General features: G+C 40.7%; 2 protein-coding genes across 5 annotated transcripts in view; one reads left to right on the top strand and one right to left on the bottom strand.

Annotated features, from left to right (window-relative positions):
- Positions 1-17723, bottom strand: part of LOC109423306 (uncharacterized) — a 764938-nt gene that overhangs the window by 434977 nt on the left and 312238 nt on the right. The window lies entirely within an intron of this gene.
- Positions 1889-15735, top strand: LOC109423304 (uncharacterized). The gene is made up of 5 exons (XM_019698236.3): positions 1889-2135; positions 7518-7654; positions 8617-8670; positions 15313-15388; positions 15457-15735. Exons 1-5 carry the CDS (start codon positions 2030-2032, stop codon positions 15636-15638), a joined length of 555 nt encoding a protein of 184 aa, XP_019553781.3. The 5' UTR covers positions 1889-2029; the 3' UTR covers positions 15639-15735.

The following is a 17723-nucleotide window of genomic DNA, read 5'->3' as shown; positions in this document are numbered from 1 at the left end:
GGGAACCGGCTCCGGGTCCACCAAGTGGACAATGTTGTTTCCTGTTGCTTGTTTGATGACTGATGAATTATCTATACATGATGTTCTGAGAATTTTGATGTGCCATACGGCAAGGTCATTCAAACTGCAGAATTGGCCACATTTTCGGAGTCCTGTGAACCGGTTACCGGGAACCTGTTCCAGGACCACTAAGTGGCCAATCCTGCTTTTCGTATCTGATGTGGCCACCGATATATTCGCAACAAAATTCTGCAAATTTAGATATGTCGCACGGCATAGTAAAAAAAATCGAGAATTGACTACATTTCCGGGGTCCTCGGAACCGGCCCTGCGAACCGGTTCCGAGATCACCAAGCGGACAAAGTTGTCTTCAGTTGCTGGTTTGATGACTGGTGAATTATCAATGAAATTCTGCGAATTTCGATGTGCCATTGTGCCAAGATCATATAAGAATTGGCCACATTTCCGGGGTCCCGGGAAACGGTTCCAGGACCACCAAGTGGTCAATCTTTGTTCTGGCTTCTGAGATGGTCACTGATGTATTCTCCATAAAATTCTGCAACGTTTGATATGTCGCACGGCATGGATTCACCATATTTGTAAAATGGTCACCTATCGGGGGTCTCCGGGAAGCCGTTCCGAGGCCTCAAGATTTAGTCCCGTGGCCACCTGATAGCCAAAACTCATCTGGTCATTTAGCTTAGTGGTTGGGGCAGTTTGATGCTGCTTTCTCCGGTGCATTTAGCACTTCAAACATTCAAATCAGCTGCATTTCGCATAACTTATTGCGAAAAATACCCTCCTGCGAAAATGGCCAAACCATGGTCCCTCTGGTGTCGGTTCCAAGTGGCCACATCCAACCGAACCTTAGTTTTGAGCCGGATCCACAAAATTTAAGCCCCAACGATAATTTTGAGTACAAAAACTTTATTATTTTATTGAGAAATGACTGTGAAATCGTTGTACCAAATCCGGGTCAATATGACCCGAACACCTTAAACGTAACTTTTTTTGTCCAGCCCTTCAGAAACGGCCAAAATTATCGGTCAAAATTTTAAAAATAAGTTTTTGGCAAAATATTAAAAGTCACAAAGTTTCAAAGCTGTAGCAAATCAGAATCAAAAGATATTGCGCCTGAAAAGTGCGATCCGGGTCATATTGACCCGAACACCGTAGGAAGGTTAAATTAAAAACTTTTTCTTGAATCTTCAAATTCAAACTTTGAAAACAAATGAAGCACTGCTGAACAAATGTTCAGTTTTCTTTTCAACAACAACTGCTGTTATGTTTCTTGGACGGTTTAGGGATAAAACGTCGGGTGCCAAAACGTCGAAAGGACAAAATATTGAAAACTAGCAATCAAAGCAAATAGTGAGTTCTTTATTCATTCACTCTTCGACTTTCTGTCACTTAACTTTGTAAGACTTGTTGGCTACGTTTACGTGGAATTTCGCATGAAGAATCTAATTTTTAGTTGAAGTATAAAAACTCCCTGAAATAGCTTCACAATCCTCTCTCTCCTCTTCTTGGCGTAACGTCCTCACTGGGACAAAGCCTGATTCTCAGCTTAGTGTTCTATGAGCACTTCCACAGTTATTAACTGAGAGCTTCCTCTGCCAATGACCATTTTGCATGTGTATATCGTGTGGCAGGCACGAAGATACTCTATGCCCAAGGAAGTCAAGGAAATTTCCTTTACGAAAAGATCCTGGACCGATCGGGAATCGAACCCGTCACCCTCAGCATGGTCATGCTGAATACCCGTGCGTTTACCGCCTCGGCTATATGGGCCCTGCACAATATTCACAATATAGTGTACAATTTGCTTTAAGTTAAAATACTCGTTAATAAAAATGTATTAAAAAAAGCTCTACCTTATCCCCCACAGCCCGCACTTGGATTTATCCTGGTTTCCGATCCTGACCGATAATAATCATCGAAGAGGAAGAAACAGACGGTTCTGCTGATACCCGCACAGACAGCCCGCATCACCCACATACGTAGGTACCCAAGCAAGCTGAAAATCCTGATGTCGTTATTTACGAGCTCCATCGATGCTTCCCCGCGGACCTTGTCTGCACTAGCGCTGATGCTGGTCGTGATGCTGTTGGGACCGGATCTTACCCCAGTTCACGGTTGGTTGAAGTTTGGATTTTCTTTCATTCACATATTAGAGGGGATTGGTATAAAATACATACGTGTCCTGTATGATATAATTTTGTCTTCCGTAATAATTTAAGTAAGATACTAAACTTTTATTTCATTGCAATTTGGGTTTAGGGACAAGAGATCGAAACTTATTTGAAAATAAGCTTTCGACCTTTAATCTTTGTACCTTATGTCATAGATTCCTTGTTTTGACACAGTTTCCTCCTAATCTAGATTAACTCTTGAAGGGCGCATTTTATCCCGATCTCTTCAAGCAACTGCCCACATTGATTCTTTTATCGTTCATACAAACACGCTAGGTACAGAATGGCGGCGATGGCGACCAGCCAGCTCAGAAAAATCTGAGCTGTCGTCGTCATCGTCGGACTCAAAATTTGAAGAAGGGATCATCGTCGTCGTCGTTGTAGCCTCCACCATCATCACAGCACCCTCCCATCCTCGGTAAGCTCCAAGCTTACACACGGTAGATGGCGGCGGTGTGTGGGATCAAATTGTATTACGGCGAGTGATTTTTGAGTACGTTTTAAGTAAATTTAGGGACCGGATCTCATATCCTTTTCTTGAATTCTGTTTGATTCGACAGGAGATGGATGGTCGGGGCCGAAGCCATATTCCCTTTCAAGTGGGATACCATACCAGTGGGTTGGGTACGAAACGAATTATGGGTCGTTATGAGGGTAATTCGCTAGAAAAGCGGAAACTTTACTTGCGACCGAGCGAGGCGTGTGATTCCGTTCTGGGATGAGGTTTCTTTGATTTTTGTTTTACGAGCTCAATGCGACGGTGGAGTATCGAAGCTTGGATGTCTCTGGAATAGCTAATAAGTCCCTTATTGCTTCAATTTTGATACTTGACTAATGTCATAATATCTTATTCCTAAAGTAAGTAACCCACCTGGCTCATCTAGCCGGGTATATGAGAGTTACGGGTTGAATTCAAGATTTTGAACAGCAAGCACGAAAGACAATCACCTTGCCGTAACCATCTGCGAGATTCGAAGGGACTCGAGAGTGTCCCTGATACTCGAACTACGCACATCACTCGATCCATCGTCGCCTTGATCAATCGTATCAGTTTATCCGAGAATCCGTATTCGTGCATAATCTGCCATAGCTGTTCTCGATCGATTGTATCATACGCCGATTTGAAATCGATGAACAAGTGATGTGTGGGCACGTTGTATTCGCCGCATTTCTGCAACACCTGGCGGATGGCGAACATCTGGTCCGTTGTAGCGCGTTCACCCATGAATCCAGCCTGATATTGCCCCACGAACTCTCTTGCAATCGGTGATAGACGGCGGCATAAAATTTGGGAGAGTATCTTGCAGTGCTGAAAATTTCATTTCGTCATATCTACATTCAATCACCTACAGCTCATTTTAGAAGCGGAACCTGAGAATGTGGTATATGAAAAACTTGTGCGGCTAGACCAGTTCTGCAAGAAAGTCACGAAAAAAACGCTATTTTTTGAATATTTAAGGTAAATGTCACGGACTACCCTTGAAAAATGCCAAATGATATTCACCGTGAATATCATTGGCATTTTTCAAAAATAGTCCGTGACATTTACCATAAATATTTGAAAAATATCGTTTTTTCCGTGACTTTCTTGCAGAACTGGTCTAGCCGCATAAGTTTTTCATATACCATATTCTCAGGTTTCGCTTCTTAAACAAGCTGTAGATGATTGAATTTAGATATGACGAAATTAATTTTTCAGCACTGGTATCTTGTAGGCAGCGCTCAGTAGTGTGATCGCGCGGTAGTTTCCGCAATCCAACTTGTCGCCCTTTTTGTAGATGGGACACACGATACCTTCCTTCTTGGTAAGGGTTCATTCACAAATTTCATAACGCCAAAATTGGCCTTTCCTGACACCCACCCACCCCTTCGTAACACTCTTTATATGGGGAAAAAATTTATTTGTTCGGGCTGTAACACCATGAAGGACACCCACCCACCCCCTCTAGCGTTATGACATTTGTGAACAAGCCCTAATGACCCAGTGTAGTGCTCTCACCAGTGCTTCTCCACCGTATTTTAGAAGCTCGCTTGGTAGTTGATCTGCTCCAGCGGCTTTGTTGTTTTTCAACCGGCCAACCTCCTCCTCAATCTCTTGGTGGTCAGAGGCCGGAAGTCTTTCATCCTGTGCACAAACTCCTAGATCTGTTACCACGCCACCTTCGGTACTTGCAACGTCGCCATTGAGGTGCTCATCGTAATGCTGCCGCCACCTCTCGAAAACCTCACGCTCGCTCGTGAGAATATTCCCGTGATTATCTCGGCACATGTCGGCTTGTGGCACAAAGCCTCTGCGCGAGCGGTTCAGCGGTATCGATTCACCGTTTTGCAGCCCAAGACTGCTAGTGGAACTCATTTCATGGTTTCTTCAGGATTTTCTTCTAGGATTCTTTCAGGTTTTCAAATTCATGATAATACTGAATCAACATTTTGCCGCCATAATACTCGATTTGCAGCTGCAGCTCTCCAACGTCGGTCGAGCCCAACACTCGCCAGATCACGCTCCACCTGGTCCGCCCATCGTGCTGTCTGCGCTCCAAGCCTTCTTGTACCATCCGGATGGTTAGCAAACACCAACATTGCAGGGTTGTTGTCCGGCATTCTTGCAACATGCCCTGCCCACCGTGTCCTTCCAGCTTTGGCCACTTACTGGATGCTGGGTTCGCCGTAAAGTGCAGCGAGCTCGTGGTTCATCCTTCTCCGCCACACACCGTTCTCCTGCACGCCGCTGAAGATCATCCTTAGCACTCGCCGCTCGAAAACTCCGAGTGCTTGCAGGTCCTCCTCGAGCATCGTCCATGTCTCGTGTCCGTAGAGAACCACCGGTCTTATCAACGTCTTGTACATGGTACATTTGGTGCGGGGGTGAATCTTTTTCGACCGCAGTTTCTTCTGGAGCCTACGCACGACTTCCACTGATGATGTGCCACGTTATTGTCAGCCATTAGCAAGGAACCGAGGTAGACGAGTTCTTCTACCACCTCGAAAGTATCCCCGTCTATCGAACATTGCTGCCAAGGCTTGTCCTGTCTCGCTCAGTCCCACCTACCAGCATGTACTTTGTCTTAGCCGCATTCACCACCAGTCCGACCTTTGCTGCTTCACGTTTCAGGCGGGTGTACTGTTCTGCCACCGTTCCAAATGTTCTAGCAATAATATCAATGTCATCCGCAAAGCAGACAAATTGGCTGGATTTCGTGAAGATCGTACCCCGGCTGTTGATCCCGGCTCGTCGCATAACACCTTCCAGGGCAATGTTGAATAGTAGGCAGGAAAGTCCATCACCTTGTCGTAGTCCCCGTCGAGATTCGAATGAACTGGATAGTTCACCCGAAATCCTTACGCTGTTCTGCACACCGTCGATCGTTGCTGTCATCAGTCTGGTAAGCTTCCCGGGAAAGCTGTTCTCGTCCATAATTTTCCATAGCTCTGTGCGGCCGATACTCGCGCCTAAATTCCATCAGGTTTTTTTTTTGTGGGATCCCTTCACGATTTTTCCCTAGATTTCTTCTATATTCCTCCACATCTTCCTACCTGCAAGATCTTCTTCTGAGATTCCTCCTGGAGCTCGTTCCAGGCTTCCTCCATACAAAATTTTCGAAATTTGTATGGACTGTAGACTTTAGCCAGACCCTTCCTCCTCCCCCAAAAATTCTACGTAGTTTATGGACAGGCCCCTACGTGTTCCTTATGAAAGCTCTCCTGGAGTTCAGGCTTTTTTTATAGAACTCCTGGAGGAATCCAATTTTTTCAAGAATCTCAGAAGACACTTCTGAAAGAATCCCAGCGGAGACTTCTGAAGGACTTCTGAAATACTTCCTACTTTGAGACCAGAGCATTCAGTGTGGTGAAGAGAACCGAATTGAGAGATCTCCATCTTAAACGACCGCCCGCCTTCGCCTTGAGCAGTAGCAAGTTTAAATTTCTATCTGCTTCCTCTATTTCCTTGTTGAGGCTGCTCTCTACGCGAGGACTACTTTCAAATTTTTGTAACTATCGGCCTTTGATGATATCGACATCCCAAGCAACACACATGTTATATAACAGTTACGGCAGCGCAAGCTTTGGTTGTATAGAAGTTTATTTGACGTAATTCTAACATAATGTTGAAATAACGTCTAAATAACTTCTATACAACCAAATCTTGTGCTGTCGTAATTTTTTTATAACATGTGTGTGGCTTGGGATGGAGTTCCACGTTATAGAATCAATTATGAGACCGCAGGCATTTATTGATGAAATGTTTCACTGATACACACCACGTTTCATTGGTGTACGGTCAATAGATGTCCAGACGTGTATTTCACGGGCATCGTAACATTCATCTGAGTCCCACTAAGGCTATATGGTCGGCGTTCAGTCAGAATGGACTACCCGATTTTTCGGGCAGGTAAAAATAAGCTGAGAAATTCGTTAAACCTGAAATTTTCGACGTTATTTTGATTCAGATGTGTCATCACATAAAAGAATAATAGTATATCTAAAAATAATACCAGAGATTGGAAATTTCAAGTACTTGCAAGACATTTCCTCGAAATCATTGAAAAACAGATGGTCCGGTCTGACTTAACGCCGACCATATGAGACATTATAAAGGAGACGAATGTCGAAGATCTTCGAAGAGGTGGGCTGTCACCTTAGGTATTGCTCCGGTGGAGCAGTATTTCATACGAAGCCACTGGATGCCAGAACAGGAGCTGTTTGAGCCGCACCTCTTTGGTGAAAAGACGCTCGGGGCATACTTCCTCAACCTAGCTGAAGTCAGAAGGTCATCAGTGGGCACAGGCGGCACTACCAGCTAAGCACTTTACTTTTGGATAGCGGTGTTTGTCAACGATCGACCCGTGGAAATGCGTAGAAGTTGTCCACCCATTTCATCCTAATATCTAAATGCTTCCATGCTGTTATACATCCGATAGATAAGGTGTTGTTTTAAATTATTATGTGTCATTACACTCATTTAATGGACCATTGAAACTCAATACGCTTCCCCAGTCATTCATGTTCGTACCTCTGCTAGAACCAATCAACATCTTACACCGATGGCTACCTACCACAGAGCTGTCGGTAAAATTTATAGGCCATTAAATTAAGTTTTACAGCCCTGTTTAGTTGACTTTATTGCCGCTATTGATCCCATCGCAAAAGTTGGTCTTCCGATCTGTGGAGTCTGACGTAGGTAGGTACATAGAGGTAAGCACTGAAGTGCGCTCTGTGTGTCATTCGCATTCACCCATCAACTTTATCATCACGATAAGAGCTCAGGTGTAGCTTTAAAAACCGATGTTTACGAATTAACGCCCACTCGTCTTTTGCACTTGACAGGCCTTCGGTGCTATTCCTGCAGTGTGACGGCCAATTCCGGCGACAAACGATGCATCAGCGATCCGAGCAGCGTCGAGGGCCAAAGTGTCGTCAATTGCAATCGAAAGTACTGCACCATCCAGCGACAGGAAATGATGGTAAGGCTCTTCTAGATAAGCTGGTGGTACCCATTGGGGTAAACATATTGCGGCCCGTGCCATCTCAACAAGTGTTGACCTTTTAACTGGGGGGATTTGGAGACCAACATCAACTTCGAGTGGACGACTGTTTTCAAAACAAGCTCTTTGAAAGCTTGTTTGCTCTTTACGCTCGTCCGATTCTCTCGAAATTACCCCGACTAAGAAGTAGGGAGCGAAAACTTCATTTCAAGTGCTATTCTAGATTCAAATCATTTCAAAACTTCAAGTTTGAGTCAGCAATATTGAGGTTTAGAGGTAGACTTTCGACTAATGAAAGATGACTTTCTCTTCAAATTGTAAAACTTAAAAAAAAAAATACACCGATTCTCACTCTTCTAATTGTCTTTGATATTGACTTTCAAGAAATTTTCAATCTTGAAATCTTGAATATTTGTCCACCTTGTTAGATTAAATCAAACCTAACTGCAATAGAATTAATTTTTGTTATGAGGCCATTTCCTGAACTTTGTCTTACATCATTAGTCGGGACGTGAAGTAGGTCAAAGTCAGAAAACAATTATTATTAGACAAACAACTTGACATCAATCTGGCTTCTAGCGGTTTCTAGCAACCAGAAACCGGGATCCAGACAGAGCACAGGGGTAAAACTTGAGTGTTTCTTAGAACTCATCATCAACGAAAAACAGCCAAAACGTGGAAGGCGCCAAAGTCCTGCGAGATGAAAACCAGTTGAAACTGGGCCCCATCCTATGAGAGAGTAAAAGTGAAATTCCCGGAAACTCTTCCGGGTTGATGTTTATTGAATTGAATTCATCCAGCAGCACTTGTTGAATGCTCGAAATTTATTACCACCATCACCACCGCACCGCTGGTGCCACTTGCGCGGAAATGCAATTGACCATAAATTGAAAGCATCGGAAATTGTTTAAAAACATAAAATTTCATTTTTAAATTCACAGGATCCGCCCGATAAGGTTAGCACGTTTTTACGAGGCTGCGAGGAGAGTCCATTGGTAAGTTACGCCATCGTGAGGCATCGAGAAGAGCATTCTCATTAAACTGCTGAGTGCCACTGTCTATCTGTTTTATTGCTGTCTAATTAACTAAATGAATGGGACTGTATCGAGTTTATCTACGACTGCTTCGTGTCGATTGTTCGGTGAGAATTCTTTTTTCTGATTCACGTGTGCTAACATAGGAGAGACCGAAGAGATTGGGTCCCTGGAAAGACTTGTTGGCCCCGTGTTTTCAAAAAAAGCTAGAAAAGTTTTCTTCTAACATATGTTTTGAAAGCTGCCAAGGACTTAGCTTGTGCAATGAATTATCTTTCAACAGCTGATCGTTAAATTTACAAAATCAATAATAAGCCAAATTTCCACTAATTTTTACAGATGAGAAACTGAAATTTTATACGAAAACTTGTACTGATTTAGAACTTTCGTTTTCAACGATAAAATGTGTTAAATAATTATAATATTAGCACTTAGGGTACAAATCTACTTCTTCATATGCGCTAATTCCCGTCATATGATACAGAAAAATGACCAATAGTTTCAGGTATTCCAAGTTTTCCACGCCAAAAACTCATCAGATGGAAGCAAAACTATTCACGCTTCAATTTCTTTCCCCTTACGAGTTGAAAATGTTCTCGTTTTGCGTAAGACGAAGGCAACCCCACCAAAATAGCAGGTAGTCGAATTGTTCTTCATCACTGTTCAATTTTCTCTTCGCCCGATTCACTTGTTGAACAAGTCTTCAATTCACATCCCACAAAAGCTCTGTGGCACTAAAGTTTCTGCTTAAAGGTACTTTGAACACATACTTTTATTTCGATTGCGAAGAACTTGGCCGAGTTTTCGAATAAACACTTACGGTTAAATCATAATTTTTGACCACCCTTTGTACCATAGTGTCACGTAGAAACTGTGCCGGGAATTGAATTCGGATTGTGCCCGAAATAGACGTGGACTAGACGGAAATATAAATCTATGGATTATTCAATCTTATTATTTTAAGGAAAATTGTAGTTCTTTTTCAATGCTTTTCTACAGCATACGGAAGCTTATTTATGAATGAGCAATTGATACCAAATTGGCCATGAGACATTAGGCGAGGTCATATTGGTCTGTTTTTTGTTAGACGGGAAGATCTCTGGTTCAAATAAAAGCGACACATGTCTAGTTTTTTTTTTCTTGTATCTGTATTAACGAGATGTTTGACCCTAGGCTAGTTATCTAGAGACCCACGCTTTACTTCCGTTCCGAAGGAAAAACTCACATTTTGTGAGTTTGCCGGGAGTGGGATTTGATCCCATGTCCTCGGCGTGATAGTCGTCAGGTATTCTAACCATCACGCCAGGTCGGCTCCACGCATGTCTAGTTATGGAAACCTTCGGATCCAGCTTTAGTCACTGTGGCCACCGGAAAACTGCTTCGGATGAAAAAAAAAAGTCACTTTAAGGTGAAGATATGACGAAGCCACACCTCGCATTTTCAAGAGCACAAATCTGAAGAACCGAATATCTGTTTGTGCTAAGAAAATTATCTATTGGTTACCCGCTGGTGGTGACCAATCGATCAAATTTTCAGCGCAAACCGATATCTAAGAATTCTACCGTATATTCCACTAAGAGGTCCGCCAAAAATTTCTCCAGCAGTTTCATCAGAAATTTCCTTAGAAGTTTCACTGGGAGTTCTTGCAACAATTTTCTGAAAACTTCTCTAGGAGTTCCTCCAGAAGTTCAGCAGTTATAACAGCTGTTTTACCGGGAATTTTTGTGGGAATTTCACTGGAACATCTTCTCAAAACTCAAACAGGAATTACTAGCAATTCCACCGAAAATTCTTTTAGGAATTCCACCAGAAAACAATTCCATCAGGGTTTTCTCTAGGAGTTCCACTGGAAATTCCGACAGAAGTTCCATCGGGTTTTTCTGTTAGATATCCACTGGGAATTATTTTCTAAGTTTCATCGGGAATTTATCTACTTTTAAATGGAATTTCGTTTTGGAATTCTTCCGGGGCCTTATAAAGTAATCCCTGGAAAAATTCCTGGAGGGATTCTTGAAGGAATTTTTGACAGAAGTATTGAAACAGGTCTTGGAGAAATTCTTATTAGAGTTACTGTCGGAATTCTTGAAAAAAAATTGTAGAGAAATGCCTGGGCGGATTTTTAGGATAGGATAGAGATAGGAATATTTGAATAGAAATTATCAGAAAAATTCCTGGAGGAATTTTTGGAGAAAATTTTGGAGAAATTCTTGGAGTATTTCCTTGAGAAATTCTTGGAGGAGTCTTTGGAAGAAGTCTCGGAGCAGTTTCTGGAGAAATCCTTGAAGGAATTCAAGGTTTCGTGAAGAATCTAGGAGGTATTTATAAAGGAATTTTTGGAGGATTTTTTGAATGAATTTTTGAAGAAATTTCTTGAATAATCCCTGGAGGTATTTCTGAAGAAATTCCTGAAAGGATTCTTGGCAGAAACCTTAGAGGGTTCTCTGGTGTAATTCATGGAGAAGGTTCAGTAGGAGTTTTTGGAATTCCTGGAGGGATTCTTGGAAGAATTCTAGGCAGATGTCTTGGAGGAATTCCTGGATTAATTCTTGGAGAATTATATGTTGATATTTATAAGTGGAATTCCTGTAGGACTTCCTGAAGGAATTTCATGAGAATTTTTTGGGGGAATATTTGGAGGAAACTTTAGAGGAATCCCTGGAGGCATAGACGCCAAGCTAGGGGGGGGGGGGTGGTTGGACAAGTATGGTTTAGCCTCACCCACCCCCCCCCCCCCAATATTTGATAATTTTCAAATTTTTCCATATAAAAAAACAGGCTTTGCCCCCCATTAATTTGACCAAGTTGGCGCGTCTGCCTGGAGGAATTTCTGGAAGAATCCCTTGAGGAATGCCTGAAGATTAGTCCCTGGATTAGATGTTGGAGGAAATCTGGGATGAATTGTTGAAGGAGCTCTGAAGGAATTCCTGGAGGAATTCGGAAAGGAATCCCTTGGAGTATTTCTAAAGGAATCCCTGCAGAAATCGCTTTAAGGAAAAATTTCTAGAGAAATCGCTGGAGGAATCCCTAGGGGCTGTTCATAAACAACGTAGACCAAATTTTGGCCATCTAAGCCATAAATATCATGTGTATGTCAGTGGATGCACAAGTAACACAAAAAATACTCAAAATATCATGAGATACAACAGAGGCAATCGTGAAAGAATTACATCGATAAAGTAAAGAGATACAAAAGTAGAGCTTGTAGAGCTTGAAGGTCTTAATTCCAGAATAGTTTGGATGGACGTAGATCACCAAGTGAATGTTGCTAAGTTATCAGAATTGCACTCTGAGGCTCTAAAAGTAGCGTAGGTTATGTTCCGCGAGCATTCGCTACAATAAAAATATTCTAAGATTTACAGATATTGCGACCCATACTTTAAATACATTGGGTCCATTGCTATGCCAGTGGACACTCAAATAGCAACAAATAGAGATACTCGTAATATAATGAGGTGCAAAAATTTGGTTAAAAATGTTGGATTTGTGTCTCAAACTTCGGAGTACTTTGGAGGCCTTAGAATAGCTCTGGGATCAAAACTTCAACAGACTATGATGGGTAATGATACATTGCATGTCAAGGATAAGTGAAAACTATTGATGTTAGCAAAACCATGAAATTTGAGCAAAAACATGTAGAATACAGTGCGAGAAATATGTATAAAGACAGAGCCGATTTCCATGCAAAATAATCATGTTTGAGGATTAAAATCTCTGTTCCTAGCGATTCGATTGTGATAGAATTATGTGCAACCTCATAATAACTCTAATTTTAGCAAGTATTATAAATCATCATCCATGCAAATGTTTTCATTACCGTTTCCGATTCAAATAAGTATAAAGACGCTTTTTGTCTGGAAATTGTATCTTTATATTTATTTGAATCTGAAAAGTCAATGTAAACATTTGCATTGATGATTAGTGTTTACGGGTTAAAAATATGTTTTGTTAGATTTAATAACAACTTAATAACAATGAACTTTGCAGTGAATTTGAAAACATGTTATTGTTGTTTATAGTTCTTCACATATTTGTACATTTTAAATAGTAGAATATTAACAATACTTGGTATACAAAAAAGTATATTATTAAAATGTTATTTAGTGGATGAATCTCAATAATTTGATCATAACAAAATAAGATTGCCCAACAAAACATGTTATAAAAAAGTAAAACTTTGATAAGTTAATAATAACACATTGTGATATAAAAAGAGGCTATGTGATTCTGTTGTTATGAATTTGATAGGCTTCTCTGCTCGGGTAACAAGTTCCACCAGAGATGCCTCTAAATGTTCCAAAGAGAATTTCTCCAAGAATTCCTCAAATAATTTTTCTAGGAGTTCCACTGAGAATTTCCCTAGAAGATCTGCCGTGAATTTCTATGGGAATTCCACTGATGAAAATTACGGAAGAATTCACGATGAAACTCCTGCAGAAATTTGCACTGGAATTCATACAGTACACCCAAGTAACATTTTTCAGTCAAAAAGACTATAATAGATACTTGAAACCATCATAAAACCAAAATAAAAGGTAATAGGTTTTATGACGGTTCTCAAAACCTCCAAATGACTGATTGGTCATCAAAGTGTCGCTTGAGCAGTACAGTAATATACAGTAATTAACAGTCAAACTAATAATGGAATTCTTCGTGGAACACTCAAAATGTTTTCCGGTCGAACTCATTGAGGAATAATCGGTGAAACTGCTGGGGTAATTATTTTTGGAACTCCTAGAGGAATTCCTGGTGGAACTGCTACAGGAATTTTAGATCGAACTCCTAGATGAATTCCCGTTAGAATTTCAGGAAGAATCCACAGTGGAACTTTCAAAGGAAATCCTGGCGGAGCTCCTAAAGGAATTTACGATAGATCTTCTAGGGAAATTCGCGGTGGAACTACATGAGGATCAGCCTACGGAACTCAAATGAAATATCTTTTGAGAAACTCTTTGAGAAATTTTCTTTTGAACTACTATGATGAATTTCTGTTGGAACTTGGAGAAACACTCCTAGTGAAACTTTTTCCAGACTTCCCTGTGGATCTTCTACGAATAATCGATGGTATTCCCAGAGAAATTCTCTGTGAAAGTTTGAGGGGAAGTATAGAATTAGCATTAGTTAAAATGCCCAAAAATAAAAATAAAAAAATTAAAGTTTAAGGGAAATTTTCAATGGAACTTCCCAGTGGAGGTTCAAGAGGAATTCACGGTGGATTTGCTGGAGAAGCTTTGGTGGATGGATTACTATAATGCCCGGGTATGAGTTCTGACAGGAACTTCTAGAGGATTTTCCAGTGTAACTTCCCGAGAAAATTACCGTTCTAAACTAATATCCTTTGGAACTTTGAGAAGAATCCCCAATGAACCTCCCACAGGCATACCCGGATGAATTAGTAAACAAAATCCCAGTGAATCTCCTGAAAATACAGTTTGCGGGACTCCTAAAGAAATACATATTTGGTAAAAGTACTGCACAAATTATTTTCCAAAACTCCAAGACAATTCCTAATCAAACTCCTAGAGTAATTTATGGTGTAACTGCTAGAAGATTTTCCTGAGGAACTCCTAGAGGCAGTCCCGTTGAAATTTTGAAAACAATACACTATATTTACAATTTGTAGCTTCCAAAGCAATTGCCGGCGGAAAAATTTTCGGTATAACCTCTACAGGGATTTCCGGTGAAATTAATGCGGGAACCTACCCAGATATCTTGTTGACAGTAGCATGAAATCTCCGCATATCGTTTCTGTCCCTACTTTACTGCGCCTCAACAATCACACTCTATTCTTTCCTTTACTTGTGTTGTGGTGGATCTGTTTCACTTTTGTTCTTAATACTTTGTGCCGCTTCGTGCTGAGCTGGGTGCCTGTCACTAGCTTTCGTATTCTGGTGGCTTATTTTCGTTCGTCACTCGTTGGCACTCCTCGTCGAACCAACCATTACGTTAGCGTTGCTGAGCACTGCCTATCACCTCTTTTACTGTTTTTGTCACTGCTTAATGGATAAACCCCCATAAACTTTTGATATATCCAGATCCGTTGGTCTCTCCTATCTTTTCGTCTAGCTTCTAATGGTACTGTGCAAAGCATTAAATCAGAAAAATATTTAAAACTCATCGGATTTGTTAAAGAATTTCCGGCAAGTTGCGATATTTTGATAAATATTTTTTTATCTGCCCCCTCAAAATGCAAAATTCAGTCAAACATTTTTGAAGGGGGGGGGAGACAAAAAGTCAAAATTAAATTTGTATCAGCCTTATTTAACTTATAATTTTGAAAAAGGGAAAAGCCCCTTTGAGTGATTTCCTTGCATTTCGAAATCGTTCTCAAAGAGGCATAAAAACTCTTTATCTTTTCAAATGCAGCCCTTGAATTACCAAATAGTTGATTTTAAATTGTGCAGATGAACAGAACAAAAACTGAAAGATTATTATTCAAAGCTGTGATTTTTTGTTTATTGTTTGTCATTCTAATTGTAAACAAAAATAAAAGCAGATATTAATTCTTGTTCTTGAGACGGTTCCTGTTATTAAACATTATGATCCCAATTTTTATTGCTTTACACACAAATATCACCTAATCATTTTGCAATCCAATTTCCTCAGTTCCTCAACGACGTAATCGAGGACTCCACCTTCCGGACCTACTACCGCTCGTGTACAACAGATTTGTGCAATTCCGGTAAACAATTCACTTCTCGCTAGTATCCCGCACCGCATCCCATCCTAATGCTTCAATATCATCCACAGGAGACGGACTGCAAACCGCCAGTGGACTTTCTGGTTTGGACGCTGGAGCTTCGGAGAATTTGCTCGTACCAGGCCTGATAGGCTCGGCTCCCATCACCATCATCATGAGCAGTGGCCGTTTGCTGGTGCTGTCGTTGTTTGTTTCAATAATGGCAGTGATTCGCGGAACGGTGATTGCATAATCAACGGACGTAAAAAATAAGGCGGATGCTCATAAAATATATGATATTAGGCTGAGAAGAACCGGATATTAAAATTCTGAACCAATCTGGAAAATTACTAAGTTTGTGTACTTATACGGCAGAACTCCTCCACAGGCCAAATTCCATTACTTACATCTTGTTAAATCACCGAAATGTAACGGAGTCGGGAGGCAGGTCGTTCATCCCTCTCCTCCTGCTTCTAACCGTCTGGAAACAACGACCGGATAAAAAGACCAGCTCTCGTAAATAGTCTCGAGGATAGACGAGGCTGACACCAGCCACACAGAAACGACGGTGTTCTCTGCTGGCTGCCAATTTGATGTGGGTCTGGCTTTGGGTCTCCCCTGTGCAGGAGCAATTTCGTCCCCATAGCCATTTGCGTAATGGGGTCCGCGGGTGGGGGCCGGTAGTGTGCGATGGCTTGGGAGGGGATTTCGCAGTCCTGTACTAACGCGAGCACGAAATTGAGTGTTTACCACTAGGAGCACCGGAGCAAGCTACGAAGTAAACTTGAGACTTCTGGTAGCAATTTCGTGGGTTTGTTGGGGTGGGAAGATAAATCAGCTGGTTCAGATTTTTTGCAGCACTGCATGCAGAGCAAAATGTATCCAAATAACTTGTCCAACAACTGATGATTTTCCCTGCATTTTTTCACAATGTTCAAGATATTCCCCTTTGGCACATGTGGTCCATATGTGAATCTGCTTCACATTCCATTTCGTCCACTGAATACCAAATTAGCCTTTTAGCCACTCACACTTTACGAGTTCACAACAGCTCCCAAAGGGAGTCGCTCATGGATGAAAATTTGTGCAGCACAGCATTTCATATCTTCTTCGTTTGCCTTCCTTCGCATGAGGATAGGCACAGCTGACCGTAGTGGCCAATCCGTGATGTTCCGAAAGGATCGAAATTGCACACAATGAATGGGGCTTTAGACTGAATAGGGTGACGGTCGGATTTTGGGCAGCAGAAGGACATAAGTTTGAATATAAATAAAAACAAAACAAATGGAATGCATTCTGGGTACTTTTAGGTAAGTATATACAGGTGATGGCCAAAATGTTTGGGATAGGCAACTTTTTTTTTCTTTCACAAAAAAGCTCAACATGCTGTAACTTTTCATAAAGTTCATCAAAAAGTCTCAAATTTTGACTGTTTGTCGACCTATTATATGTGCAGTATTGGTACAAATTTGAACTCGAATCGTTCGCGAAGTTAGAAACGTTCTGGTAAAACACTATTTTTTAGACAACTTATCTTGGGACTATCATATCTCTCAAACCAGTGAACCGAATTGAATGAAATTTTGAACGTTTATCAACAACATATTGGTACTTGATACGAAGTCAGAAAATATACATTTTTTCACGTCGAGTAAAGTTGTACATGTTTGTCATTTTCACCCATATAAAGAAAGATTTGTAAAATTTAAAATACCACACAAAAATTACTTAATGTGTTTTTCCGGTAATAAAAAAGGCTCTAATATATCCTATTTGAGGTATTTTAAGAATGGAAGTAGAAAATCTTTGAATATCAAAACTAAAATATAATGTCATTGATGTAAAAAAAAATACAATTTTTAGAGAAAAACCCAAATGTGTCATTGCCATAACTTTTTTCACCGTTTAAAAAGTACCTATGTTTTGAAGACTTGTAAAGCACTTGTAATACACTAATATGTATATTGTTGATAAACGTTCAAAATTTCATTCTATTCGGTTCACTGGTTTCGGAGATATGATAGTTCAAAAATAGGTTGTCTAAAAAATAGTGTCTTACAAGAATGGTTCTAGCTTTGCGAAAGATTCACCAATCGAGCTCAAATTTGTACTAATAATGACAAAGTGTAAAAATTTGAAAATTTCTGATATTAGAACATGTTGAACTTTTTTGTGAGAAAAAAAAGTTGCCTATACCAAACATTTTGGCCACCTTCTGTATTTTGGACATTCTTATTACCTGACAAAGGCAAATTAGGAGAACTTTGCTGATTTAATAGAAATTATATTTCCATATAAATCCAACTATAATACAATGATAGATACGTTTTTCTACCTT

The sequence above is a fragment of the Aedes albopictus genome, chromosome 2 (genome assembly GCF_035046485.1).
Source record: "Aedes albopictus strain Foshan chromosome 2, AalbF5, whole genome shotgun sequence".
In the NCBI taxonomy this organism is placed as follows: domain Eukaryota; kingdom Metazoa; phylum Arthropoda; class Insecta; order Diptera; family Culicidae; genus Aedes; species Aedes albopictus.
Note: the sequence above shows the minus strand (reverse complement) of the source record. Positions and strands in the feature narration are given on the sequence as shown.

What these genes read in the sequence shown, in the direction of transcription:
- LOC109423304 (XM_019698236.3), top strand. Translation starts at nt 2,030, where the DNA reads ATGTCGTTATTTACGAGCTCCATCGATGCTTCCCCGCGGACCTTGTCT. An exon ending in GGATCTTACCCCAGTTCACG is followed by an intron (nt 2,136 to 7,517) that starts GTTGGTTGAAGT and finishes TGCACTTGACAG; the next exon opens with GCCTTCGGTGCTATTCCTGC. An exon ending in GCTGCGAGGAGAGTCCATTG is followed by an intron (nt 8,671 to 15,312) that starts GTAAGTTACGCC and finishes CAATTTCCTCAG; the next exon opens with TTCCTCAACGACGTAATCGA.